This window comes from Podarcis cretensis (genome assembly GCF_951804945.1).
Source record: "Podarcis cretensis genome assembly, chromosome: 9".
NCBI lineage: Eukaryota > Metazoa > Chordata > Lepidosauria > Squamata > Lacertidae > Podarcis > Podarcis cretensis.
The window spans coordinates 16,106,132-16,133,965 of NC_137178.1; the positions used below are offsets into that span (position 1 = coordinate 16,106,132).

A 27,834-nucleotide genomic window follows, 5' to 3' on the forward strand; every position below is an offset into this window, starting at 1 on the left:
GCTGCGCGCGCAAGCTCTCCTTATGGCCGTTAACGGCTGTTCAGTTACCAAACACGCCCCCCCCCCGGCCTCCTGGGGGGGGGAGAGAGAGAGAGAGAGAGAGAGAGAGAGAGAGACGCTCGCCTGAGATGAGGGGGGAAATACTGTTTTTCTGCGCATGCGTCGAGTATGTACGCCCCACTAGCTCGAAACGCTGCGAGGTTGTCCGTCTTTGTATGTCGCTTCCTCTGCTGCGTTTTAAGTCAGTCCACTGAATTCAATGGGATTTACAGCTTTAAATCTTTCACGCTTAGCCGGGTGGATGGGATACACGCCCCCCCCCTCCGCCCCATGTCAGACGTTTGTAACGTTTCCTCTGTTGCCACACATTTTGATTTAAATCGAGAGTGAATCGGCCTGGGCACATCAAAACTCAAGTGTTTCATAATAAGATAAGAGACGGTTGCATTTATATCCCACCTTTTCTCCTCCCAAGCAGTTCAAGGTGGTGCACGAGGTATACTCACCATCCTCACAACACCCCTGTGAGGTAGGCTAGGTTGGGAGGCAGCAACTGGCCCAACCTAGCATGTGATGTGATCTTTCATGGCCGAGTGGGGAATTTGAACCCCGGTCTCCAGGTCCCAGTCCAACACTTGAACCATTACAACCACACATAGGGATTGTGCCTGACCATTTGACCTGTCCAATAACTTGTATAACTAAGAACTAGTGTCTGCATTTGCTTTTCTTCCTCCTCCCTCTCACTGACTTTCCTTTTCGTGTTGTGTCTTTTTGATGGTAAACATGATAGCGGGGATTGTCATGTTACTATATTTGCAACCTGCTCGAGAGCCTTTCTTCAGCTCCAAATAATAGCCTGCTCCAAATAATAGCATTTAATTGTCATGAGTGCCGGTACTTTATATTCATATTTTCAGTATTGGGGGCTGTGGTGATGAGGGATTAGGCTTGTATGACCACATAGACGCAGATATCTACTTTGCCTACCCCTTTCCCTCTCTTATGGTGCTGAGTTCCAGATTTTAGAATTCCTACCTTAATGGGATTACGAGTTTTTGAAAAGGGTTAAGCACCCTTTTACCAAAGCACCACATCTCCAGTTCCCAAGGCAGCTCTGAGGGCCTTCTAATTAGCACACTAAAAATAGGAGGGATGGTCTGGTTTATCCAGTTTCTTATGCCTGTGTCTGCAGACAACTTGGAATCTTTGTTGAGCTGTTTGGACCAAACTGGTGAAGTGGGTGTGTGGAAATATGATCCTCTTCAGTCACATACACTCTTGTCAATCTGTGCAGACACCAGTGGCCTAGGTTGAAAAGCAGGCACTCTGAGCATAGAGCAGATGCAAGGCAGATGCATGTTGTAAGATGCTTTTGTCAGGTTGTATCTCCATTCAAATATCACCTAAATCACCATAGCTGTGATACGATATTATAGGCAGCTTCTACATCTTCTTGAGACAGGCCTATACAGCCATATAACTAGTCCACCAGGGGTTTGGTACCCTATTGTTTTTGCTAGTTTCTTGGGTCACCATGCATCAGAACCAAAAGAGCCCTGCTCATTCCAGCCAGGCCAGCATCCTCTTTACCACAGTGACCAGCATCTTTTTCAACCCATGGACCATTTTCCATTCCTGAGCAACCTTCCGATGGCTACATGGCGTCAGAGGCAAAAGTGAGAAGAGCAACAAATGCATATTTTACTTGCACACACATTTCTGTCCTCCATCCAGACCAATAAGAGGCATTATCTCAAGGACACATTCCAGTCAGGGGCATACTTAGGGGTTGGGCAGGCTGGTGTCCTCTAAGGGTGCAGGCTCAGAGGGGCACAAAAATTGCTCCACTCTTCCTCAAAGTGGCCAGGAGCCAGCCCGACAGTATTGCAGCAACCTTACAGGGCCCTCTCCCCAGTCAGCCAGCAGCCCTGTTAGAAATATGAGCAAGGCTCAGAGGGAAGAAAGAGCCTAGGTACACTTCTGGTCACTGGTGGCACACAAAAGGCGAAAGGCAATGAAAAGCAAACTATTAGCATTTCTGCACCATGGTCCCCCCTGGCTTTGGAGGTCCAGATACATCTCCTTGCCAAGGGTGCAAGGGAGCTGAGGTATACCTTTGATTCCAGCCAGGCAAAAAATACTAAAGCACTTGGGGTGTGAAAGAGGTCCAGTGAGGGGCGATGCTTGGGAAAAGTTCCAAAAGGTAAAGATTTGAGCCTTCCCACTCCTGAAATTCCCCACATGAGCTAGAATGTTTCCAGAAAGCTCACAACCAGGGCATCAATGCAATAGCTCTTCCCTGCTGTTTTCCCCACAACTGGTTAAAAGTAGTAACCCTTTCCTTTTTGTTCTTCAAGGTGCAGTTACTTGTTGGCCCTGTGCCCAATGCCTAATTCAGCTATTGACTATTGGCAGGGTGGAGTCAACAGTTGCTAGCAAGCTTTTTGCACAACAAGCACCTGATCTGGAACTGTCTATCTGAACAGCAAGAATTTGGAATTGCCCCACCAGTTCCCTTGCAGACCTACAAACACTTAACAGTGCCAGTTTTAGAACTAGCAGCCTGCTCTTGCCTTACTTAAAAGTAGAGGTGTCTGTGCCCTCCTTTATATATAGTCACTCTAGCAGGAAGTGAAAGATTTTTCAGACTACAGGCAGAAACGGTGTGAAAAGGGAAATGGAGACTCTTTCTTTATGAACAATGTGAATGGCCCACTTAAGCAATCTGAGCAATGTCTACTGTACAGGAAAAGCAGGAATTTGCACCTAGTTAACAATAGGCAAGCTGAGCCTATTTTTGCTCTGACATTTCCAGCTGACTCTGCCATGCACAAGTGCTATATGTGACTCCTCTCAAACAGTAGGCACAGCTGACATGAATGACCCTGGTTTCAGTGTCCTATACCTTCTCAGTTGCTGAAGAATGCTGGGAGGTCACAGGAAATAACAGTGGCCCACGGACAAGGCTAATCCTTACATGCCACTTCCCATTCCTGTTCAGGAACCATGAAAGGAATGTTACCGCTCTTATTGTTGGTCCATTAGCTCAGCAAATATTTATTTGAATGGTAGCATTTGGGGGATGCTGACTCTTGTCACAAAATGTTAGCCAGTTCTGTCTGAGCACCTACGAATAAAACTTATTTAGATATACAAGACCTGCAAGAAAGAAGAAAAAAGGTTGTCGTGTGGAGTGCAGCTGTTCAAAGTGTCCAGCCAGTCATGCCCTCTTCAGGATACTCCATTCCATTCTATTACACACAAACTTTCCGCTTAGGGGTTTGTTTATTATTATTTTTTTGTATTTCTGAAAACTTGCCTATTGAACATTAGGCAGGCACCAAAGCTATATATTGTTTTAGATGCCTACTAAAACTTCTGTTTATTCCAGCAAGCCCACCCAGACATGTAATATAGTTATGTATACATACTTGTTTTTAAAATTTTGCTGATTTGCTCTGTGTATTATTGATAGTTCTTTTATATATAACACAGGAAGCCATTATGAAGCAATGGATCAACTGTTGTATCAAATGTTACCAATATGACTTTGTCATGTCAGTCCCAAGATTATCAATAATATAGTCACAGAAACCAATATAAGCATGCTTTGATTTCCATTACTGAAGTTAGATCACACCTGAAATCTAAAAAAAGTTGTTTAGTGATGACTGTTAGGAGCTGCTGATATCAGGTGAAACTTGTTTTTGTTCCAAACTCAGGCTTTTGTTAGTTATTTGAAAGGATTGCTTGATACTGTAAGAAAGAAGCATTTGTGCAAAGTGTGATTTTTAGCCAGGAAAGCTTCACACATGCACTCAGAAGCTTATTTATTTTTTGTCTGCATGATACACTTGTAAGAGCGGTATGACGCATGTGCAATTGGACTAATCATGCATATTTTTAGAATACCTTTCCATCTAGAGATTGGTCTGAGGGTACGTTATGTTGTTACATTGCATAAGCTGTCTGATGCAGAAAGATCACAGAGTTTTCTTAGCCCAAATATCTTGGTTTTCTTTTTTGAAGTCAAGCTTTGGTAACTCTGCCTATGTCCTTTTAGCTTAGTCTAGTGGAACTACATTAATTTACATAACTGAGGGAAGCATGCAGTGGTTGCGTTCACACATCACCACGATAATGGTTTGCTGCCAATCTGCAAAGCACTCTTGCTTGCTTGCTGCCAGCTAGTGAGCAGGAGCAATAAACCACTATAAAACAAAAAATCTGAATCCAAGGTTTGGTATTGGCTTACCAGTCATGGTTTGTGAATGAGTGTCTCCACTTTAGAAATATATATATTGTCCAGTAGCACCTTAGAGACCAACTAAGTTTGTTCTTGGTATGAGCTTTCGTGTGCATGCACAATTCTTCACACCTACCTGAATCGTCTTCAGCTACCTACCTGAATCTGTCTCCACTTTAATCCAGGATGTGTGGAATGGCGAGCTGCTTCCTTTTGTGTGTGTTAGCCTTGCTTTTGTGCCTGCTTCTTCTCCCATTGTGTGGTGCGTTGCATTTAGGTCAGTAAACCGACAGGGCATCTTTGGCTACGGGTGTCCTTGTGGAGCTAGTGGTACATTCTCCTAACTGGAAATAAAGTGTGCAAGTGCACGCACAGTTGGACACCACTGCCTTTCTTCCCATGTGCTTGGGTGCATGTGACATAAAACCTTTCCTTGGTAGGAGAAAGACATAGTGGTGGGGCACCATTCCATAGTTCACCTCAGGTCACAAAATGTGTTGGTCTGACTCAGGGTTAATCCCATTCCCTAGGAAGGAGGAGCAAAACTGGAGCAATCTGAGCACAGGTTGAAACGTTACCTTTCTATTGAGGCTTTTGCTAGTTATTGATGCCAACCATTCATTGTAAAAACAATTCTGACTATCAATAGTGCTTGTTTAATTTATAATATTTTAATGCATTCTGTTGTATTAAGGTTGTGAAAAGTATGAGATGTTTGCCTAAGAGACACTATATAAATACTTTTTATAAATAAATACGCTATATAAATACTTTTTATAAATATTTTTTAATGAATAACTTGGAAGGCCCTCCAGACGTTGTTTGATGCCAGCTCACATCAGCCTCAGCCAACAACAGGTGTGATCGGTATGGTGGTGCAACAACATCTAGAGAGAAACAGACTCCCCATCCTTGAGCTACAGGGACATTTGTCAGGGCAAACAAGGCACAATTTTATGGAACAAAGTCTATGATGTATCAAGATGGATCAAAGTCAAACAAATAACAGGGCCATGAAAAGGTCAGAAGCAAATCTGAAAGACCGGGAGGAGGAATTACCATCAATGTCAATAAAGGGCAGTTTGTGGAGAAACAGGAAATTGTTCAGAAAAGAGAGCACCAATACCCAGCATTTTGCAATCTTTAACCTGGGAGGGGAAATCTGTGGCCCTCCAAACGTTGCTGAAACTAAACTCCCATAATCTTTGATCACTTACCATGTTGGCTGGGGTTGATGGGAGAAACACACATTCCTCATTCCTCCTTTGCACACATGTTTCCTAATGCTCCCCTTCAATTTAAGGCTTAGGATGAGGTTCAATTTAGTTGAAATAGGAAGGAGAGAGGAAAGACTTGTCTGTTGGTTATACTACAGAGCACTTAATCACCTCTCAGCCCACACCTCTTGGAGATGAAAAAGTGCATTCAGATTTGGCCCACTTAGCACCACAGTGAAAATGCTGACAGGCAGAATGAAGGACTGGCATATTTTTCTCCCTTCCCTGAAGCCCAGCCTTCAAAACAAACAAAGGCATACTTTGCCCAGCTTGGTTGCTATAGTGAATCCATGGAAACAGCTGCACCCCTTAGATGCAGGCAGAAACTGAAAGCTGCCGCTGTAGCATGCCATCAGAAACCTACTGCTGCCTACCTGACACTCTGACCACATGCATCTTTTGTTGTTGTTTAGTCGTTTAGTCATATCTGACTCTTCATGACTCCATGGACCAGAGCATGCCAGGCACTCCTGTCTTCCACTGCCTCCCGCAGTTTGGTCAAACACATGCTAGTAGCTTCGAGGACATTGTCCAAACATCTTATCCTTTGTCATCCCCTTCTCCTTGTGCCCTCCATCTTTCCCAACATCAGGGTCTTTTCCAGGGAGTCTTCTCTTCTCATGAGGTAGCCAAAGTATTGGAGCCTCAGCTTCAGGATCTGTCCTTCCAGAGGGCACTCAGGACTGATTTCCTTAAGAATGGAGAGGTTTGTTCTTCTTGCAGTCCATGGGACTCTCAAGAGTCTCCTCCAGCACCATAATTCAAAAGCATCAATTCTTCGGCGATCAGCCTTCTTTATGGTCCAGCTCTCACTTTCATACATCACTACTGGGAAAACCATAGCTTTAACTATACGGACCTTTGTTGGCAAGGTGATGTCTCTGCTTTGTAAGATGCTGTCTAGGTTTGTCATCGCTTTTCTCCCAAGAAGGAGGCATCTTTTAATTTTGTGACTACTGTCACCATCTGCAGTGATCATGGACATGCATCTTTTGTTGTTGTTGTTGTTTAGTCATTTAGTCGTGTCTGACTCTTCGTGACCCCATGGACCAGAGCACGCCAGGCACTCCTGTCCTCCACTGCCCCCCGCAGCTTGGTCAGACTCATGCTGGTAACCTCGAAAACACTATCCAACCATCTCATCCTCTGTCGCCCCCTTCTCCTTGTGCCCTCCATCTTTTACTCTAAAGCAAATCTTGCTGAACTCTATGGTGCTTGCTCCCAGGTAAATGTCCATCAGAATGCATCTGTAGTGGGTGGCACATTTACATAGATGGACTGAGAGCTGCTCCTGGTCTTGTGTTCGTATGGATTTCAGGCCACTGATGGGAAAGATAAGCTTGAGTGCATGTTACCTGCATCATTACAACAACCAATAAACCCTGATTTTGTTTACTCACCTGCTGTGGCCATTAGCTGATCCTAAAAGCAAACAAGGTCTTAACACTTCTGCTTTTGTTTCGTTCTCACTCTGCATTTCCCAGGCTTTCCATGTGGAATGCAGTTTTAATGACACTGCAAAATGTCAACCAGCTGGGAGTGTTCTGCCCTTGGTCTTTACTACTCATTTGGTGTCTTGTTACGTAAATATTACACAAACCCCTTGACAACTAGCAATCTTCAGCAAAGGACTGGGTGGGTTAGTTCGACTCAAGATGCAAAAGGCAGCTGTCACACAACCCCAATCATTTAAGCTCCCTGGTCAATTTCAAAACCTCCCTTGTTTGTAGAAGGCTATCATTTTTCAACGCAGATTGTAAGTAAAGAGTGCCATCTACTGGCTCTGTCTAACATTTCCCAGAAATCAGGAATAAGTATATACACCTGCAGGCACAGCTTTTTCTTCCAGATTGTCATGTGAACTTTGGCCCTAAGATATGTTAAAAGGCAATAATGATGTGCATTGATTTTTGAACAAGTGTTCTATATTTCCCATATTTGGAGAGATAAATTGCTTTTCTGAAAAAACCCCTGGTTTGTATGAACAACGTTTTACTCCAACAGTCTGTAAAGCAATCTGAGCTCACGGGCAAGCCTGTCAAATTCAGGGTTTTCTTAATTTCTCAGTTTTTGAATTCTAAATTCAGTTCTCCACATTTCTGTATCAATTTGCATTTTTAAAAAATGGCCTAATGAAAATTGTCCATATTTTTGTGCAAATTATACACTTTGTATGCAGTTTTACCTAATATACACATTTTTGTAAAGCAATGTTATGCCATTTTCACTCATATACAGTATGTATGAACTGTTTATACTAGTATATGCATTTTTATACACATTACTTGGCTAGAGAGTTCGGATAAGTGTGCACTTTGAAGGATGACTGCATTTCAGTTTGTATATTGTTTCTTAAAGTGTGGATCTGATATTATGAAGATGATGTATAGATGGTATTTGACTCCTGTAAAATTAGCAAAGATGTATCATAATTTTGATAATACATGTTGGAAATGTAAAGAAAAGGAAGGAACATTCTTTCATATGTGGTGGACCTGCCCCAAGGTGAAAGACTTCTGGGAAAAGATTTATAATGAATTGAAAAAAATGTTGAAATATACATTTATAAAGAAACCAGAGGCCTTTCTTCTTGGAATAACAGGTTTGGAAAGAAAGATGTTAAACTACCGTATTTTTCGCCCCATAAGACGCACTTTTTCCCCTCAAAAAATGAAGGGGAAATCTGGGTGCGTCCTATGGGGCGAATGCAGGCTTTCGCTGAAGCTTGGAGAGCGAGAGGGGTCGGTGCGCACCGACCCCTCTCGCTCTCCAGGCTTCAGGAAGACATCCGCAGCCTGGGCAGCCCTGCAGGAGGTCCGGCAGGGATGTCTAGGCTGCGGATAGCAGCCTGCTTCCCGGAGCGTCGGGCGCCCTGAAAGCAGAGCGCCCGGCGTTTCGGGAGCGCATCCGCAGCCTGGGCAGCCCTGTGGGAGTTCTCCGCAGGGCTCCCCATGCTGCGGATAGCAGCCTGCCGCCCGGTGGGCGGGGCGCCCTGAAGCAGAGCGCCCCGCGCGCTGGGCAGACATCCGCAGCGTGGGGAGCCCTGCAGGAGTTCCCCGCAGGGCTCCCCACGCTGCGGATAGCAGCCTGCCGCCTGAGGCAGACATCGGCCAGCCCCACAAGCTCAGGGAGGCGCAGCGCCGTTCCTCGACCTGGTTTGGTTTCCCCGACCTGCTTTTGGGGGGGAAATAAAGGAAAATTTTTTTTCCTTTATTTCCCCCCCCAAAAAACTAGGTGCGTCCTATGGGACGGAGCGTCCTATGGGACGAAAAATACGGTATTTTTGTATGCCACAACTGTGGCTCGTATTTTGTTAGCTAAAAAGTGGAAAACTCAAGAATTACCAACAGTAGAAGAATGGCAGATGAAGATGATGGATTTTTTGGAGCTAGCCGATCTAACCGGAAGAGTCCGCGACCAGAAGGAGGAGGAACACCACGAAGAATGGAAGAAATGTAATGATTATTTAGCTAAATTTGTTAAGCTAAACTAACTGGAAATAGCTTCCAGATACTTAATGGGATACATAAATAGGATTGTATTTATGTTAACTGATAAAATAATATGTTTAATACAAGAAGGAGAAGATTTAAAGATGTTAATGTTTAATTTAAAGAGTATCAAAATTGGGATTTGGAAAACCGTTATAAGGATATGCAATGAAATTCAACTAAGGGGAAACGAGAAAGTCGTTTTACAAAGTTAATAACTGTTATTTTCAATAAGGTTATGATTTATGTTTGTTATGTTTTGTTTGTTTTGTGTTTTTGTTTGTCGTTAATATTGTAAAAACCAATAAATTTTTTGGTAAAAAATAAAATAAAGTGTGGATCTGGTAGGTTCAACTTTAAATGTTAACTGAATTGAATCTCTCCCCCACCTCTGAATCTGAGCCCAATAGTTTAATTGCCTATTAAATGTCTCTTATGAGAAATAAAAGCCCTTGAGCTTTTCTGAACACTCTTCTGCTTTCCCAGATACCTTTTTTACTTCTTCCGGTAGGTTGTTATTTGAGCTGTTTCAGGAAACCTCCACCATCTTTGCAATCTACTGCTGCTCTAGTTGAAATTTAAAGCTCTGGGTGGTTTTATTTTGCTGGGAAAGTTGTCATAGTTATAATCATGGCAACAAGCATTTTTGAAGAACCCGTTCTTTAGTAACTTAATATAATGAGTTTATTGAGGTGAAGGGAAAGATATAGCTGTGAAGAGCACATAGCAGGTACTCCAAAGACTTTAACATGGCCTTGAGAAATTACAGCAGTTAAAATGTCCATTATTCCAGAACTTGCTTTTATTTTTCAGGTCTTGCCGGTTCATAACTTGCAATAAATAAGCTGCATAACGGTGCTAAGCAGGAGGAGACCACAGCTGCAATCTGATTGTGAGCATACCTGTTTTAGCACATGATAAAAGTGCTAAACACTGAGAAAATAGTGGGGGGAAATTACATTCGCTTCTGTGAAGTGAAAAAAGTATAATAATTTACATATTTGTTCATGGAACAGAAGAAATGCACACAAACATTATTTCCATCAGATTGTGGAATTAACCAATCGTTTAATCATTTAAATAATTTGAAACAACATGACGGCGGCATTCATGACGGTATTGTAAGCACGTTCTGGCAAACACCTAGAAGACATAATGTAGGGGTGGGGTTACAATGGTACAGAAAACACTTCTATATGATTCTTATGGTTAGAGCTATTTAAGAATTACAAAGAAAGATCACAGCAATTATAATCTAATTAGCCTGAACTTGAAACACTGGCATTTATGGCTTATTTGTCTATTTATTTATTTATTTATTTATTTATTTATTTATTTAATAAAAGTTCTTTACCACTTGATTGTAAATAGTGGGTTACAAAACAAAACAAAAAGACACCTTGACCTCATTTTTTTTCTTCATTTAAATATAGATATATCATTATAAACCACTTTTTTGAGTAAAAATACTTTCCCTGCCCCTGAATAAAACTCTCTCATACTAAGGTCAGTTGGTACTGCTGAGGACTTGCTTTTCTGCAACCACCTGGAAGTGGAACTAAAATTATTGTTACTACTATTATTTATTAAAGAATTTTAAAAGCAAAGGGGGTAAGGTAAAAGCAAAGGAGCTGGGTTCAGTTTAAGAATATTTATGGCATAAGCCCTTACTTTAAATGTGCTAGGGGTTTATTTTATCATTTATACATTCACTTTGGAGTCCCCCCCTCACTGCATTAAACAGAACAAAAGTAACATATGAAGGGTTGGGTCCGGACTAAGTTCCTCGAGGTTTAGTGCCGTTGGAATGAATGGGATAGGTTAGCCATAAATCGCACTAATTTAAATGGGATTGAAACATGATTAGTCTGGGTCCAACTCAAAATCATTTACTCTGGAGTAATTTGATAAGAACTGGATCTAATTCAGCTAAAATAATTTCTCGTTAACTGAACAATAACATTAGGTGATGTCAGGGACTCAGCGGGAGCGCAGGGAGGAGAAGAGATGGAGAGCGAGGGGGAGCAATCCGAGGGCAGCGTAGGAGAATATGACAGCAGCCCGAGAGATTCCATGAGCCTCTCCAGCGAATCGGAAGATTCACAGAAGGGGGCGCCGATGGGCAGGGCAAGGGGCGAGCCAAGGGGACACCCCAGAAGCAAGGGGCCAGCGGGGACTCCCAGAGCAGCAGTTGGAAATCAGGACCAGCTTCCCCACCAGAGCGCAGTGGGGGGGAGGAGTTCCAGGTGTCAGAGCCCACATATGCACCACCAGCGAGAGAAGATGAGTCAGGGTTGACCACGCCTCCATCGGAGAGCGAGTTAACGGTCAAGAGGAAAGTTGCAGGCTGGGCGCGCGCGCCAAGTTCAAAGGTACAGGCGAGCGGCACAGAAGGTAGCCCGGATAGGGAACCAGGTCCTAAAGCCCGCCGGAAGGAGGGGCAAGAATCGTCAGGGTCAGCGTCAGAGGAGTCCAGGAAAGATGAGACCCTAGCGGGCAGGAGGGCCCAGAGGAGAAAGGAACTTAGGAAGAGGTGGAGCAAGGTGAGGGTCTTAAACTGGTGTGGAAGGGGAGGAGACTCAGACGGGACTTCGCCGGTCTAAGGTCGGGACGTAGAGCTGCACGCTGCGGCTTTAAAATGGAAACTGAATCTCAATAAAGACTTTTGTACATAACTACAGCCTAGCGTTGGTCCTCTGTGAGCTGGGACCTGGAGGCAGCTCTGACAGGTGATTATAATATTCCCGCAGGAGACTTTCTCCTTTCCCTTTTCTTTAGGACCCTTGACATTTTGATGGGAAGAATAATAACCCAATTTGGAATAATGACAGTGGAGGCTGATGCCTCGTGGGCGGTAGGACGGAATGCAGGAAGGTGAACAGCAATGATGAGCAGATCTGGCTAATTATGGTTTTGCCCATCCTCTTCTCTGCTAAGTTCTACAAAGGCAACACTGAGGCAAAGGAGGAGGAGGAGGCCGATAGGCTGGTTGTAAGGAGGTAGGCAGGCAGGGGCTAGCAGAGGGCAGACTGAGCTTGATGGACAGTGCCCTACTTGTGCAATTGGAATAGGAATATCCATGGAATAATAATACTCCAAATCAGCACACACACTCTACATCCCTCAGAAAATGGAACTAATGTTTCCTGGGATCGTACACACTGACAACAATGTCTTTTGGATAGTCAGACAAACAACAGCAACAACAGCAGACAGAAGGAAGTACAGTGGTACCTCGGGTTACATACGCTTCAAGTTACAGACGCTTCAGGTTACAGACTCCGCTAACCCAGAAATAGTACCTCGGGTTAAGAAATTTGCTTCAGGATGAGAACAGAAATTGCGCAGAAGTGGTGTGGCAGCAGCAGCGGGAGGCCCCATTAGCTAAAGTGGTGCTTCAGGTTAAGAACAGTTTCAGGTTAAGAACGGACCTCCAGAACGATTTAAGTTCTTAACCCGAGGTACCACTGTACTTTTTTCACATGGTACACAGTTAAAACTATAGAATCTGCTTCCACAAGAGGCCACCAACTTGGAAGACTTTAAATATTGAGGATAAGGCTTTCAGTGGCTATTGGACATTGCTGTTTTTGACTCTCCAAAAGAAAATGCATCTGTTAAATCACTCAGAATAGTGGCATGCTCGACTGCTTGTAATGGAAATCACCTGTCTGGGATAGCAGTCAAATTTCCTCAAGGTAATCATCCCAAATTATCCTGGTGCATTATAAAAGGTATACTACATGGATTCACCTTTTCCTATTTTAGCACCTACATCTTTGTCAACATCTTGACTCTCCAGTTATTCATTTGCAATATAAATAATTTGCACTGCCGATTAGAAAGCCTGGGTTACAGCCAGACAAATAGAACACCTTATATACATTACACTTACTTCATAAGTTGGTGAAATTTGGCCCACCGTGGAACTAAAATCATTTTCTGGTTAGTAAGTATTCCTTCCATTAATGCTTTGGCTGAGTCTTCCACTTCTACCAAAGGGCACCTGAAGTTATATGGAAAATAAATGTTTGTTTGTTTGCTAATTCATTCCAATTTATAGCCTGCTTTGTTCAAAGACCAAATCCAGTGGTAACTACCATACAGACCCACAACCAAGTGTTGTCGTGTATTCCTACACAAGTCTTGTGAAGCAACGGTGCTGTAATGGTTATAAGGGGTTACTTGTGCGTAAGTTGCCGTTACTTTTGGCTAGATTGCCTGGCTAACCATGCCTCGGCTGACAGCCCTTCACTCCGTGGCCGTTCAGTCGCTTGCAGAATCCGTCAGTGGGCATTTCTTGAACCTCTTCCAGCATAGAAGTTGTTTGACGCCAAGTCTCCTCCTACTCTCCCTGCGCGGAACACTTCTGCACAAGGAAGGAGTGGGCAGAGGTGTGCCCGTGCTCTCTCCACTAGTCTCGGGCGAAGAGTCTTGGAGACCCCTCTCCGAATCCTCCATCTCCCTCCCTTCTCTACTGGTGTTGTGCTGAATTCCTTCCCCTCTGCTGGTCCCCTCTCCTGCATCGCTCGGGAGCCTTGCCTCCACCTCTCGCTCCGATGTCAGTTCCCTGACAGGTGCCTCCATTTGAGACTTGCTCTACTCAACAAGCCTTACACTGAAACAAAGGAAACTGTGATACCAGTGGTCTGTGAAGCTCAGTATTGTGTATACTCCAGGATTTCACATAGGATTCTCTCCTGGTCCTATTTGGAGATGTTGGGGATTGAAGTAGGCTTGTTTGCATGCGTAGCAGAAGCTCTACCACTGAACCCCAGCTTAGCATTAATGCCATTATGCTTCTGTTCTGGGCAGCGGTGGAGCAAGCCGATTGGGCGCCTGGGGCAGCGTGTGTGCCCTGTGCCCAGGGACAGGACCAGCTGCCCGCGGGGTGGGGTGAGCTGGGGCATGATGCCCCGCGGGGCCTCCAAGGAGTCTGCCTGCCTCCTCCCACTCAGCCGCCCTACAACTGAGGGGGAGGCGGCAGGCGAACCATTTGGGGCAGTGCGGAGCCTGTGGGTGCCCAAGCCATCATGTCACTCCCAGGAGAGACGCGTGGCTCAGGTATGCTGCAGGCTTCGCGGTGAGTGCCGCCTGGCATTTTGTCACCCTCAGTGGCAACACCTGTGGCAACTCGCCCCCACCAAACCCTGCTTCCTCAGCCCATGGTTCTGGGCTCCAGCTAATTCCAAGAGGAAGGGCTGAATAATAATAATAATAATAATAATAATAATAATAATAATAATACATTATTATTTATACCCTGCCCTGGTTTCCCCAGCCACTCTGGGCAGCTTCCAACAAAATATTAAAATACAATAGTCTGTTAAACATTAAAAGCTTCCCTAAACAGGGCTGCCTTCAGATGTCTTCTAAAAGTCTGGTAGTTGTTTTTCTCTTTGACATCTGGTGGGAGGGCGTTCCACAGGGTGGGTGCCACTACTGGGAAGGCCCTCTGCCTGGTTCCCTGTAACTTGGCTTCTCGCAGTGAGGGAACCACCAGAAAGCCCTCGGCGCTGGACCTCAGTGTCCGGGCAGAACGATGGGGGTGGAGGCCTTCAGGTATACTGGACCGAGGACATTTAGGACTTTAAAGGTCAGCACCAACACACTGAATTGTGCTCGGAAACGTACTGGGAGCCAGTGAAGGTCTTTCAAGACCAGTGTTATATGGTCTCGGCAGCCGCTCCCAGTCATCAGTCTAGCTGCCGCATTCTGGATTAGTTGTAGTTTCCGGGTCACCTTCAAAGGTAGCCCCACGTAGAGCGCATTGCAGTAGTCCAAGCGAGAAATAACTAGAGCATGCACCACTCTGGTGAGACAGTCTGTGGGCAGATGTGGGCCTGTGTACCAGATGGAGCTGGTAAACAGCTGCCCTGGACACAGAATTGACCTGCACCTCCATGGACAGCTGTGAGTCCAAAATGACTCCCCGGCTGCACACCCGGTCCTTCAGTGCAAAAGTTACCCCATTCAGGACCAGGGAGTCCTCTACACCTGCCCACCTCCTGTCTTGTCAGGATTCAACTCAATCTGTTAGCTGCCATCCATCCTCCAACCGCCTCCAGACACTCACACAGGACCTTCACCGCCTTCACTGGTTCTGGCACTCAGGTTTGGAGCCAAGTACCCGAAACTTTCCATTAGCATTTCAGATTGTGAGGGTTAAACACCCCAATGGACAAGATTACAAGAAAGTCAGGAGCTGACTGCCAACTCTTAACCTGAACACTTTTAGCATTATATTCCTCACCCCCACCCCCTGTTTTTGAGAAGAACCATCTGCTCTGTAGCACAAAGTATTCAGGCTCAGAACTGGCCAATGCAAAGCTTCCTTTAGCAGGGTAGGTTTCTATGCTACACCAGCCCCAACTCACTACAGACACTGAGAATTGCATTAGCAGAAGCACTGTGGGTTAAACCACTGAGCCTCTTGGGCTTGCTGATCAGAAGGTCAGCGGTTCAAATCCCCGCAACGGGGTGAGCTCCCATTGTTCCATCCCAGCAGTTCAAAAGCACGTCAAAGTGCAAGTAGATAAATAGGTACTGCTCCAGCGGGAAGGTAAACGGCGTTTCCATGCGTTGCTCTGGTTCGCCAGCAGCGGCTCAATCATGCTGGCCACATGACCCAAAAGATGTACGCCGGCTCCCTCGGCCAGTAAAGTGAGATGAGCGCCGCAACCCCAGAGTCGGCCACGACTGGACCTAACGGTCAGGGATCCCCCTTTACCTTACCCTTCACAGAACACTTATTGTTCGTAACACAGGCTGCGTTCACCACCACCACCACCAAGAATTTTCCCCTTTCGCATGTCAGATGTGAGTTGAAATAAGCACATGGTTGGTGCATGCTACTGCACATCATGTTCTGTCTTCCAAAAGAGAACCTTAGAACTTCTCATTACTTAGAGAAACTGGAAAAAGGAGACACAAATGCATCAAAGAACAGTTAATGCAGTGGGGCAGGTGGATACAAACTCCCTACCCTTATTATCACTTACCTTGCCTTAAGGAATTTTACAGAGTCAGTGTTCATAAAAACCGGGCACATGCATGTTGTTTCAATCCCATCCATTTTCAAAAGGCTCAGCTCCTCTTTCAGACTCTCATGAAATCCCACAGCACTCCACTTGCTTGAACTGAGGGAGGGGCATGAGGTGAGGTTAGACACGATTTATGGGGAAATAGATGTCTTAGTTTTCACATGTTATTTATTTTAAAGCATTTATAATCCGCTTAATTTTTAATATATATTAAAAAAATCTGAAGTGGTGTTTGACAAAATAAATAAACCAACAGTATCATTAAAACAAACATAAAACATAAAACCATCACAACAGCAGTATAAAAGCATATAAAAACAAATAAACCCCCACGTTCAATGGAATAAGCTTCAAACCAATGAAATTCAAACAAATTAGAAACAGGGTCTTATATGGGTCAGGGAAACCCCATGTAAAATAGGTGTGGGAAGAAGTCAGCATTGCACTAAAGCAACCATTTTGTAAAGGCAAGCATTACCGCTTGCTAGACAGGACAATTCCCTACCCCCTTCGCTCCCTATATACACTGTTCTGGGTTTTTTTCTCCAAGCCAATTTCAGGGTGTTCTGAGTTGGGGGTACAGGGGGCGGGAGCCCTGTTGTGAAAATGGAAGTCCTTCCAAGGGGCTTTTGCTGCTGAGGCGCCTTCTCTGAATCCTGCCTTACGTCTTTGCACAATGTCTGAAGCAATTGGTGGTTGCTGCTTCCCATACAGTGAAGGGAAGGGCATTGCGTAGGACAGAAGAGAATGGTAGAAGAGAACGTTTACAGGTCACCACCCTCTGATATTCTTTCATTTATGCTTATTATGGTATAGGGACATGGGTGGGTTGAATCACAGAGCCTAGGACTTGCCGATCAGAAGGTCGGCGGTTCGAATCCCCGTGACGGGGGGGAGGTCCCATTGTTCGGTCCCAGCTACTGCCAACCTAGCAGTTCGAAAGCACATCAAAGTGCAAGTAGATAAATAGGTACCGCTCCGGTGGGAATGTGAACAGCGTTTCCGTGCACTACTCTGGTTTGCCAGAAGCGGCTTAGTCATGCTGGCCACATAACCTGGAAAGCTGTCTGCGGACAAACGCCAGCTCCCTCAGCCTATAGAGCAAGATGAGCGTGCAACCCCAGAGTCGTCTGTGACTGGACCTAACGGTCAGGGGTCCCTTTACCTTTACTTTATTATGGTATAGCATACAAAATGTTTATTCCCCATCTCCTTAAAAGCACACAAACACACACACATCCCTTTATTTATTTCAAATGTAATCTCTTCTTTTTTTAAAGTAAGACCTATTTCAAATCAGCACACAATTATTATTTTTGAAAACCAATCTGATTTTTATTTTAATTAGCTAAGTTATTCTCCAAGACCCTGATTGGGAACATGGAGGACCTGCAAAGTTTGGACCAAGAACTCCATTTTCGAGCGCTCAAATTCTTGTTTGAAATTCCCTCTTTCTTGGGACTTTGCTCCTGTGCTTCTCCCATGTGAATCAGGAATCCGCCATGTTAGCTAAACATCCCTCTAAACTAGTGTATCCCAAACGTACAACAATTGCGGACCCCTTTTGAACTGAGCTTGAACTTGCTACCCTGATAAAAGAAAATCACAGTGATTCATACCTGTAGCAAACCATGTATGGAACGCCTAAATGCCCAGCGAATGAAGCAACTGTGACAATATGTCCGTGATTGTTTTTAATCATTGGTGTCAGGAATGCTTTAACTGTCTTGAATGCAAATTAAAACAAAGAACGAAAATGAAAAGTTAGAAGCTAATGGTTCCAAAATGTTCAGTCAGAAATCTGTCTGGGGGAGCTTTTGCCCTCCAGATGTTGTTGGACTCCAGTTCCCATCAGCCTTAGCCTTCACATCATATGGTTAGGGATGATGGGAATTGTAGTCCATGGGAGTTGGTGACCCAGAGGGCCAAATGTTCCCCAGGCCTCATATAAGCACTATGATTAAGAAGAAAGGCATGAGAGTGAGCAGGTGGATCCTGGACCATGCCAAAATCTGGAAGTAACCTGCTGTTTGCTGAAGGGACCATAGCAGCATTTGCCAATCCAGCATAGCCAATGATCAGGGATGATGGGAATTGTAGTCCAACAACATTTTTGAAGACAAAGAGTTTACTATCTCTGGGTTAAAGAAATGGAAAAAAGGGAGGATCCTTGATCACCTCGTACGGCAGACTGAAAACAACCAGAAACTTAAGGTTTATTAAGTTTGTTTTAATCACATTTGAGTGGTGTCCCACTTTTTATCAAATTGCTGTATGACTGATACTTAGACTAAGCAATGAAGATTTTATACTTTGTGAACATTTTAGAGATCCTGATCCCCCATCCCCCACAAGTCTCCAATTATTATCTGCTTCCATGGGTGCTGAACATTTCCATGAAAGAGGAAGGGGGGTATAGTCAGTCCAGCACAAATTTTTAATAGATTCATGTAACTGATTAATCCCAGGGGTGGCCATTGTAGTGCTCTCTAGACATTACTGGACTACAACTCTCATCATTGACTATGCTTGCTGAGGGTCCAAACACATCTAGGGCTGATTTACTCGCATAGTTTTTAACGTTAAGGAAGGGTTAAGTAATGGTTTTCATATGGATACATGACGCCCTACTTTTTACCTTGTCTTTTTTATTGCTTAATTTTTAATCATTTTATGCTTCTATATTGCATTAGGAACATAAAAAGTAGGACGTCATGCCACCATCATACCACAGTGTTGGGAGCTGGCCATATGCACAGCTGGAGAATAAAGTGATGGTTGGCTTCAGTTTCCAGGAGAGTCCCAAACCAAGAAAAAGGAAGCAGGTAGAAGGAAGCCAGAAAGGTAGAGGCTGAAAAATGGAGATAGACTGGTGGGGGGAAGGGGAGCAGATATAAATTCAGTAAGTAATAACAATATTACCCAGAAATGAGCAAGAACATTAATGTCAAACATGTTCTGGATCAGCTCATCCTTGGTTGAACACAGTACTGCTATTTTTGTTGCTGCAGCGTTATTTATCAAGATGCTCACATCTCCAATTTCTTTTTTCACCTATAACAAATTTAAAAGCACTAATGAAAGAAAAGCAGCCTTCTTTAAGAACTTAGAAATAAAGCTGATGGAATATCTGGAAGACAAAATAATATTAATCAGGGATTTAAATGGGTAATTGACCCACAATTAGATAGGTCTGGAGGAAATAAAAACCAAAGGAAATTACCACCCACCTTTCTAAAAATGAGTGAAATTTTAGATTTAGTAGATTCATGGAGATACAAGCAAAGAATAAAGAATATACATACTATTCCAAACCAAACAAATTGGCTAGCAGGATAGATGCCATTTGGATTTCCAAAGAGCTGCTAGGAAGGATTGAAGAGGTACAAATTCTACCAAAAACAATTTTGGACCACAACCCGGTTTTGTTGAGAATAAAACCAGATTGGACAACAGGAATGCGGAGATGGAAACTAAATGAACTTCTATTGAAAGATGAAAAGATAGTAGAGGGTGCAAAAAAAAAAATATTGAAAGAATATTTTGAATTGAACAACAAACAAGTTAGTGATGTAAGAACAATATGGGACGTGAGCAAGGCGGTCATCAGGGGATATTTTATAAAACAAAATGTGCTATTAAGAAAAGAAAGTGAAAAAGAAAAAACAGGATTGTTGGAGGAAATAAAGGAAAATGAAAATGAATTAAATAAACAACCAAGCGATGACAAAATTAAAAGAGAAATTAAACTATTGCAGGCAGAATACAAATAAAAAATAGAGCAAGAAATGGAATCGAATTTGAGAATGGGTAAACAAAATAATTTTGAGTTTGCCAACAAACCAAGTAAATACCTGGCATGGCAACTCAAAAAGAGGAGAAATGAAAAACAAATAAATAGAATAAAAATAAATGAGAAATGTATAGATGATCCTAAGATAATAATGCAAAATTTTGTAAAATATTATGGAGATTTGTATAAGAAAGAAGTAGATATAGGGGGGAAAGTTGAAGATTATCTATGCCAACAGAAAATCCCAGAGATTAAGAAAGAGAAACTTCAAATATTGGATGCCCCAATAGCAGAAGCAGAAATTAAGAAAGCTACCCAGAAAGTTAAAGTAGGCAAAACACCTGGCCCAGACGGCCTCCCAGCAGAATATTATAAAAAAATGGAAGCAATATTAATTACACCACTTACTGAAATAATGAATAACATCTGCAATCAAGGGAAAGTACTCGATTCATGGAAAGAAGCATACATAACCACCATACCCAAACAGGGAGGGGACCCAGAGTTAATGACTAAGTATAGGCCAATATCACTTTTAAATTATGATTACAAAATCTTTCCTAACATATTGGCAAATAGGCTCAGAGAGGTCATTAAAGATGTTATTCATCCAATTCAAGCTGGAATCCTCCCTGGCAGACAAATCTCAGGAATACAAGAAACATCATAGACATATTAGAATATCCAGAAGCAAATAGTTATAAAAAGGCAGCTTTACTACTACTTGATGCTGAAAAAGGCATTTGATAATGTCTCTTGGTTTTACATGAAAAAACAACTGGAAATAATGAATTTTGGAATACAATTTAAGAAGGGAATAGAGGCAATATATGAACAGCAGATGGCTAGACTTCTAATAAATGGTAACCTCACAGAGAACATCTCCATCAGAAAAGGGACGAGACAGGGATGCCCTCTGTCACCCTTGTTATTTATAACAAGGCTTCGCGTTGCTTTTGCTGAAGCCTGGAGAGCGAGAGGGGTCGGTGCGCAGGGCCAGGGCCCCTCTTGCTCTCCAGGCTTCAGGGATAGCCGCCTGAAGCCTTTGGAGCGCAGCGGGAACTCACGCTGCACTCCAAAGGCTTCGGGTTCCTTTTGCTGAAGCTGGGAGAGCAAGACTCTCCTGGCTTCAGCAGAGAGGGAGAGCTGCGCAGCGCCCTTCAGCGAAGCGGGAGGAGAAATGGAAGGGGCTCCGTTTCTCCTGCCGCTTCACTGATGGGGCGCTGAGCAGAGAGGGGGAGATTTTTTTTTTCTTGTTCTCCCCCTCTAAAACAAGGTGTGACCTATGGTCGGGTGGGTCCTATAGAACGAAAAATACGGTAATTTTTATTAAAGGAAAAAATATTTGCAACGCGAATATCTCATGAATCTATGAATATCTTTTGGAATGGGAAACAAAAGAAGAACAAGTCAAGTCAGTTATGGTGAAATGAGCACATGATTTTGGATACAACATATATATGAACCAATGGAGAAATTGTGGAAGGCAGATATTAAATTCACAGCATGCTATAACCTTTGGGAGAACATCATGAAGATGTTATATAGATGGCATCATACCCCCTTGAAAGTAGCGAAAATGTATAAAGGAGGGTCACTGATTTGTTGGAGATGTAAAATAGATGTGGGGTCATACTACCACATAAGGTGGACTTGTGCAATCGTTAGGGAATTCTGGGATAATATCCATAATGAATTTAAGAAATTATTCAGACTCACTTAAAAAACAACAACCAGAGATCTTTCTTTTAGGCATTTTACCATTAGAAATTAAAATAGACATAAGACCACTGTTCGTGTATGCCACCACAGTAGCAAGAATTTTGTGGCGAGGACGTGGGAAAACGAAACAATACCGACAATCACAGATTGGCAGATACTCATGTTAGAATATTTACAACTAGCAAAACTGACGGGAAGAGTTAGAGGAGTATTGAAGCAGAAAATATTTGGAGAATGGAGAATATTGAAGGATTATATAAGATCATATTGTACCAACCACACCATATTAGCAGAACTTGAGTGATACTTGTAAACACAACAAATACTGTTTGTGGGGTAGACAGGAACAATATTAAAGAATATAAAACTGTGCAAAAAAACCAATAGTATAAACAGTACATTGAGAATGATTGGAAGACTTGTTTTCTCAGAAGTCTGGTTTATTTAAGTATTAATTAGGAAGATTAAGATTTTTTTATGCACGTAAATCTGCTTTTTCTGCTTTCTTTTTTCTGTATTTTCTTCTTTTCTCTTTCCTTAATTGTTTTTTCTTTAATTTTCTTTTTGTAGTTGGAGATTGTAAATTCTTTGTATATGTGTGTAATTTAAATTAATAAAGATTAATTTTTTTAAAAATAAAGAAATAAAAGGACAAATTATGAAACTTCACACAGAGTTCAGTGCTAGATTGGCACATGATAAGACCATCCTCATCCACAACTTGATTCTAGATGAAGGGGCTGATCTTCAATACTATTTAATATTCATAGGAAGCAGTGGGAATTAGAAGGATCAAGGTGTGATCGGTATGCTGATGACACCCAGTGGCCATGCAATGCTTGGGTTGGTGCCTGGATGCAATAAGGAGAAACAAGCTGAACTTGAATCTTGGCAAGCTGGAAGCACTGTGGGTGTATAGTAATCCCCATTTCTGAGAAATTGGTATGACAACAATGATTGCTGCACTCTCCCTGAAGAAGCAGGTTTGCAGTCAAGGGGTACTTCTGTGTCTGGCTTTGGTACCGGGTAGCCCCAGTGGCTAGAAGTGCTCTTTGTGACCTGAGGCTTGTACAACAGGTACGGCCATTCCCAAACTTTTTTTTTTTTTTAAAGATTTTTATTAATTTCCAATTTTTTAACAGAAACAAAAAACAACAATAAGAACAGACAAACAAAAAAAAACTCATATTTTCATAACCTTATTTTCATAACCCTCTTTTCCCGGACTTCCCCATACCTTTCCCTTTTTGCATCCTTAGTTTAGTACCATTATTCAGCAACCTATCTTGCCCAATTAAATATAAATTTGTCCTCTTTCTCTATTCCACCCTTAATTTTAAACCCAATTATCGCTGCAATTCTACGTCTTCTTTTCCCTCAGCATTTTAACACTCCTCAGTTTTATAATAATTCTTAAGATACATCTTAAATTTCTTCCAATCTTCTTCCACAGTCTCCTTCTCTTGGTCGCGGATGCCATTCCCAAACTTTTGGTGCTGACCTTTAAAGTCCTAAATGGCCTCGGTCTGGTATACCTGAAGGAGCGTCTCCACCCCCATCGCTCTGCCCGGACACTGAGGTCCAGCTCTGAGGGCCTTCTGGCAGTTCCCTCGCTGCAAGAAGCCAAGTTACAGGGAACCAGGCAGAGGACCTTCTTGGTAGTGACGCCCTCCCTGTGGAACGCCCTCCCACCTGATGTCAAAGAGAAAAACAACTGCCAGACTTTTAGAAGACATCTGAAGGCAGCCCTCTTTAGGGAAGCTTCTACAGTGGTACCTCGGGTTACATATGCTTCAGGTTACATACGCTTCAGGTTACACACTCCGCTAACCCAGAAATAGTGCTTCAGGTTAAGAACTTTGCTTCAGGATAAGAACAGAAATCGTGCTCCGGCGGTGCGGCGGCAGCAGGAGGCCCCATTAGCTAAAGTGGTGTTTCAGGTTAAGAACAGTTTCAGGTTAAGTACGGACCTCCGGAACGAATTAAGTACTTAACCTGAGGTACCACTGTAATGTTTAACAGACCATTGTATTTTAATATTTTGTTGGAAGCCACCCAGAGTGGCTGGGGAAACCCATCCAGATGGGCGGGGTATAAATAATAAATTATTATTATTCTTATATAAAGCCTGGCCACAGTAGTCCATGCACTGGTTACTTCAAGACCGGATGCAATGCACTCTATGCGGGGCTTCCCTCGCGCTTGATCTGGAAGCTGCAGTTTGTGCAGAATGCTGCAGTGCAATTGCTGACAGGGGTGAGACCCTATCAGCGTATAATTCCTCTGCTCAGAAACCTGCACTTGTTGCTGATTTGCTACCAGAGCAAGTTCAAGGTGTTAGTGTATATAAAGCCCTTAACAGCTTGGGACCAGCTTCCCTGTGAGATAACCTTACCTCATATATGCCCGCTTAACCTCTTCGATCTGCAGAACTGGTACTGTTACAGGTACCACACAATACCCACTCTGCATTTGTAAGAAATCTATCATTTCGTGTGGGAGCACCCACACTTTGGGACTTCCAGCCTATTGGTACCAGGCAGGTGCCTTCACTGCACTCTTTTCAGAACCTGCTAAGAACTCTTTTGTTTAGAGAAGCCTATCGAGACATTGTAGAATGTTGACATGTTTTTATCTGGTTTTAAGCAGACTGTATTGTTGATGTTTTTAAAAAATGTTTTAAATAGCTTTTTAAAAACTTTTTAAAACTTTGTTTTATTATTATTATTTTGGTAAAGACTAAAGGTTTTATTACAATCAAGTTTTATACGACTCTTGTGAAAATTTAAATTTATTTTATCATTCTAAATAAAATAATTCAAAAGGTGCATTCGATGAGGTCAGGGGGAAAGAGGATATCCTATGAAAGCACCTCAGCTTTTCCAGCACAGGCCTATTTATTTAGGATGTTTCTAACCTGCTGATCCTCTGAGTTGCCAGGAATGGCAAGCATGGTTCCTCGTCCTCATTTTCTTCTTACAACTCCGTGAGGTAGATCAGGTTGGCTGAATGGGGAATTTGAACCCAGCTCTCTATATTCCTAGTCCAGGACTCTGAGTGCTACACACTACTCTGGATGTTCTGTGCTCACTTAATGCAAATCAGGCATACATCTCCTCCTGTGCCAAGTGTTGGGGAGCATGCAAGGTCATCCCACGATGACCCAACAGGCTTGGAAAAAGTTTGGAATCATCTCATAGGAATCTTACTTGATCTGCAACACTGTAGATTTCCGTCCTGTTCCTGCAGTCCACGACAAAAGCGTGTGCAATGGCACCCAGCTTTCTGCATTCCTCAGCTGTTTCCTCAACACCTTCCTAGCGGGAGAAAACATCTATAAACATCTATAACCCACAGGTATGATGCTAGCATATTCATGGCATAAACAAAAGACCTGTACAGGGAAGACGTGCTGCGTGTGCCAAATTTTAATGAACCATAGTTTAATATACAACAGAGGGGAGGGAAGCAAAACTGAGGCAGGAATGAGCAGTGGGATGTGCATTTATTTCCGTTATGCAAAGAGGGGCTTCCTTCTTCCCTGTGTTAATTGCACTGCCAGGGATGCAGATAATAAACAAGGGATAGACAACACTACCAAACCATTCTACGTTATAAATCTTATATAAATAATCCAAAAATTGGGAGAACAATGTACAAGATCTACTACAGAAGCCACAATCAGAAAACTCATTCAAATTGTGTCCAAAAGGAAGGTTCAGTCTTTAAAGTTCCTTTAGCCAGGCTCCTGCAGATATCAACAAAGTTAAGTTTGATCAAACGAAGTATCGGTGATGTTACGCATAAGAGTTAGAGAGGGTGCCGGCGTTTGTCACCTGTTTCGCCCATGAAGAGTCTCGGGCTTCTTCAGGAAATTCTCTCTCAGGAAATTCTCCCTCAAGATTTTGGGTATTTACATACATTCACTGGTGATATAAACCAAAACCTGATTAACCTTTAAACATTCATTATATAATTTCTGAGAGTATAAATACAAAAAGCAATATTTAGAACGTAGAATGGTTTGGTAGTGTTTTGTGTGCCGCTTATGTGCTGCTTACTTTATACTGGTCTAATACGAGAATACTACGAGGGACGCAGATGGCGCTGTGGGTTAAACCACAGAACCTAGGACTTGCCAATCAGAAGGTCGGTGGTTCGAATCCCCACAACGGGGTGAGCTTCTGTTGCTTGGTCCCTGCTCCTGTCAACCTAGCAGTTCGAAAGCACGTCAAAGTGCAAGTAGATAAATAGGTACCGCTCTGGCAGGAAGGTAAACGGCGTTTCCGTGCACTGCTCTGGTTTGCCAGAAGCGGCTTAGTCATGCTGGTCACATGACCCGGAAGCTGTACGCTGGCTCCCTCGGCCAATAAAGCGAGATGAGCGCTGCAGCCCCAGAGTTGGCCATGACTAGACCTAATGGTCAGGGGTCCCTTTACCTTTACCTTACTACAAGAATTGGCAGCATAGGTTCATTTCTTCAATAAACGAGGGATAGGCAGACCTGAAGCGGGAGGCAAGAGGTAAAAGAGAGCAGAAGGGAATATGTGGCCACATCTTTCTCTCTCTCTAGGGCAGGCAACAAGGTGTAGCAGTCCTCCAGCCCAACCCAATCCTCAGCTCCAATTGTTTTTAAGCACATAATAATGATTCATCTCCATCTGGAAGGGGCAGACTTTGGTAATCTTTGGTAATATGGCACCCTGAGCGAGGCCAAGATTTGGCACCCCAAAATGTATCTTCTCAGTTATGGGCCGTCTCAATTTTGCACCCCTTCGGCTCGGCACTCCTTTGCGGGAGAACCTCCTGCACCACCCAAAATCCGGCGCTGCATCTGGTGTTGGGCACCAGGCTGTCATCTGAAACACTCTGAGGGATTTTCAACACACACACACACACACACACACGGAAATGTCCATGCAAACAATTGTATGCCTTCCTTGGTCAAAAGCCAACGGCTGGCACTGCAGCAGGAGTCTTGCTGGAACAACCTGGGATAACCCTGGGCGTCTTGTCAAGCCTTGGCAATGCACACACCGTCAGCAGCCTCCCCCCCCCCCCCTTCTCAAGGAACTGTGGGATTTGTGTCTCTCTGAGGGGAATAGGGGTCTCCTCAGAACTTTTAGCATTCTTAAGAAATGGCAATTCACATGATGCTTTGGGGGAAGCCATGGCTGTTTAAAGTATGGTACTGCTTTAAATTAATAGTGAAGACATGGCCTTAGATCTGGTTTGCAAATTGGCAAGCCCTGTAATAATTTGAAACATCTGCTGCATTTTTGGACGCTGCGCTGCAACATTTACCACTGCCTGTTGATACTCAGGACTGAGGGTAGAATAATAACACACACCTACCTTGTTGATATCCCAAAGAACCAGCTTGCTTTGGCGTTTGGCAAACTCATGGGCTGTTGCTCTTCCAAGTCCATGGGCAGCTCCGGTGATCAGAACAATCTCTCCACGAACAGATTTTCTCCTTTTAGGAATAAAGAGTTTCACCAGTGCTTCCAAGAGTGAATAAATGCATATGACTAAAGTCTTGAGGACTAGAAGGATGACAAGCACCACTCTCCATATTAGAGGCTTTCTGCCCTGTAGCTGCTTATTGTGCATTCTGGCAAAATAAACTCTTCAGGTAGCTAATGCTATAAAGAAGCAGTGAGTGCACATGAATCCTTAAAATGCAAGGAGTTGGCAGTACCCACGCCCTGAAGAATTAGGATGGCTGTTCCTCTTGTCGTCAGCTTCAGAAGTACAGCTAATAAGAATATGCTGCAATAGTCACCTCTGCTGCAACATTCTATTGTGTATATTCGCAAAGGCAGCTTAAGTGTTACTCAAATTTAGAATGTAGGACGTGATGCTACTAGGTATAGGAAAATCTGTCCACTTCAACGTCTCTCAGTTTCTCATTTTCCCAATCTAAAATTCAGTTCTCTACATTTCCACATCAGTTTCCAAATATATATTTTTAAAATAAGTATTCGCCAGCATTTAGTGCAAAATTTTCCTGATGTACCGTAATTTTTGTATGTGGTTGTACCTAGTACATTCATTTTTGCAAAGCCATTTCCCCATATGTAATGCTTTGTAGGGAAGTTATTTCCCCAAATATATGCATCTTTTTTGCAGACTTGATCTTCACATATGCTTTTTTGTACACTTAATTAGGATGGTGAACTACATTTAGAAGTGTGACTTCCTGGGAATGGAATGCTGCGCTGAAGAGGATTTCTTATTTACCGCCACCAGTCAGACT

At 43.2% G+C, this 27,834-nt stretch overlaps 1 protein-coding gene and 2 long non-coding RNA genes across 4 annotated transcripts; 1 reads left to right on the plus strand and 2 right to left on the minus strand.

Moving 5' to 3' along the window:
* The first annotated feature begins 167 nt into the window (after positions 1-167).
* On the plus strand, positions 168-3,459 carry LOC307224463. Its single transcript, XR_013842550.1, has 2 exons — positions 168-241; positions 2,361-3,459. It is a non-coding gene; the product is annotated as an uncharacterized lncRNA (long non-coding RNA).
* On the minus strand, positions 237-6,576 carry LOC307224445. Its single transcript, XR_013842528.1, has 4 exons — positions 5,467-6,576; positions 4,405-4,593; positions 2,048-3,162; positions 237-1,931 (listed from the first exon to the last, which is right to left on the minus strand). It is a non-coding gene; the product is annotated as an uncharacterized lncRNA (long non-coding RNA).
* Positions 6,577-10,064: 3,488 nt separating this feature from the next.
* Positions 10,065-27,547, minus strand: LOC307224332 (17-beta-hydroxysteroid dehydrogenase 13-like). 2 transcript variants are annotated; one of them, XM_079991152.1, is made up of 7 exons: positions 26,931-27,547; positions 24,785-24,892; positions 18,983-19,114; positions 17,680-17,786; positions 16,019-16,156; positions 12,913-13,023; positions 10,065-10,160 (listed from the first exon to the last, which is right to left on the minus strand). In XM_079991152.1, the coding sequence occupies exons 1-7, from the start codon at positions 27,186-27,188 to the stop codon at positions 10,094-10,096; spliced, it is 921 nt and encodes a 306-aa protein (XP_079847278.1). In that variant the 5' UTR covers positions 27,189-27,547; the 3' UTR covers positions 10,065-10,093. The 2 variants fall into 2 exon arrangements, with proteins under 2 accessions (XP_079847278.1, XP_079847279.1); XM_079991153.1 differs by lacking the exons at positions 24,785-24,892; positions 26,931-27,547 and adding an exon at positions 24,493-24,729.
* Between the last annotated feature and the right edge of the window lie 287 nt (positions 27,548-27,834).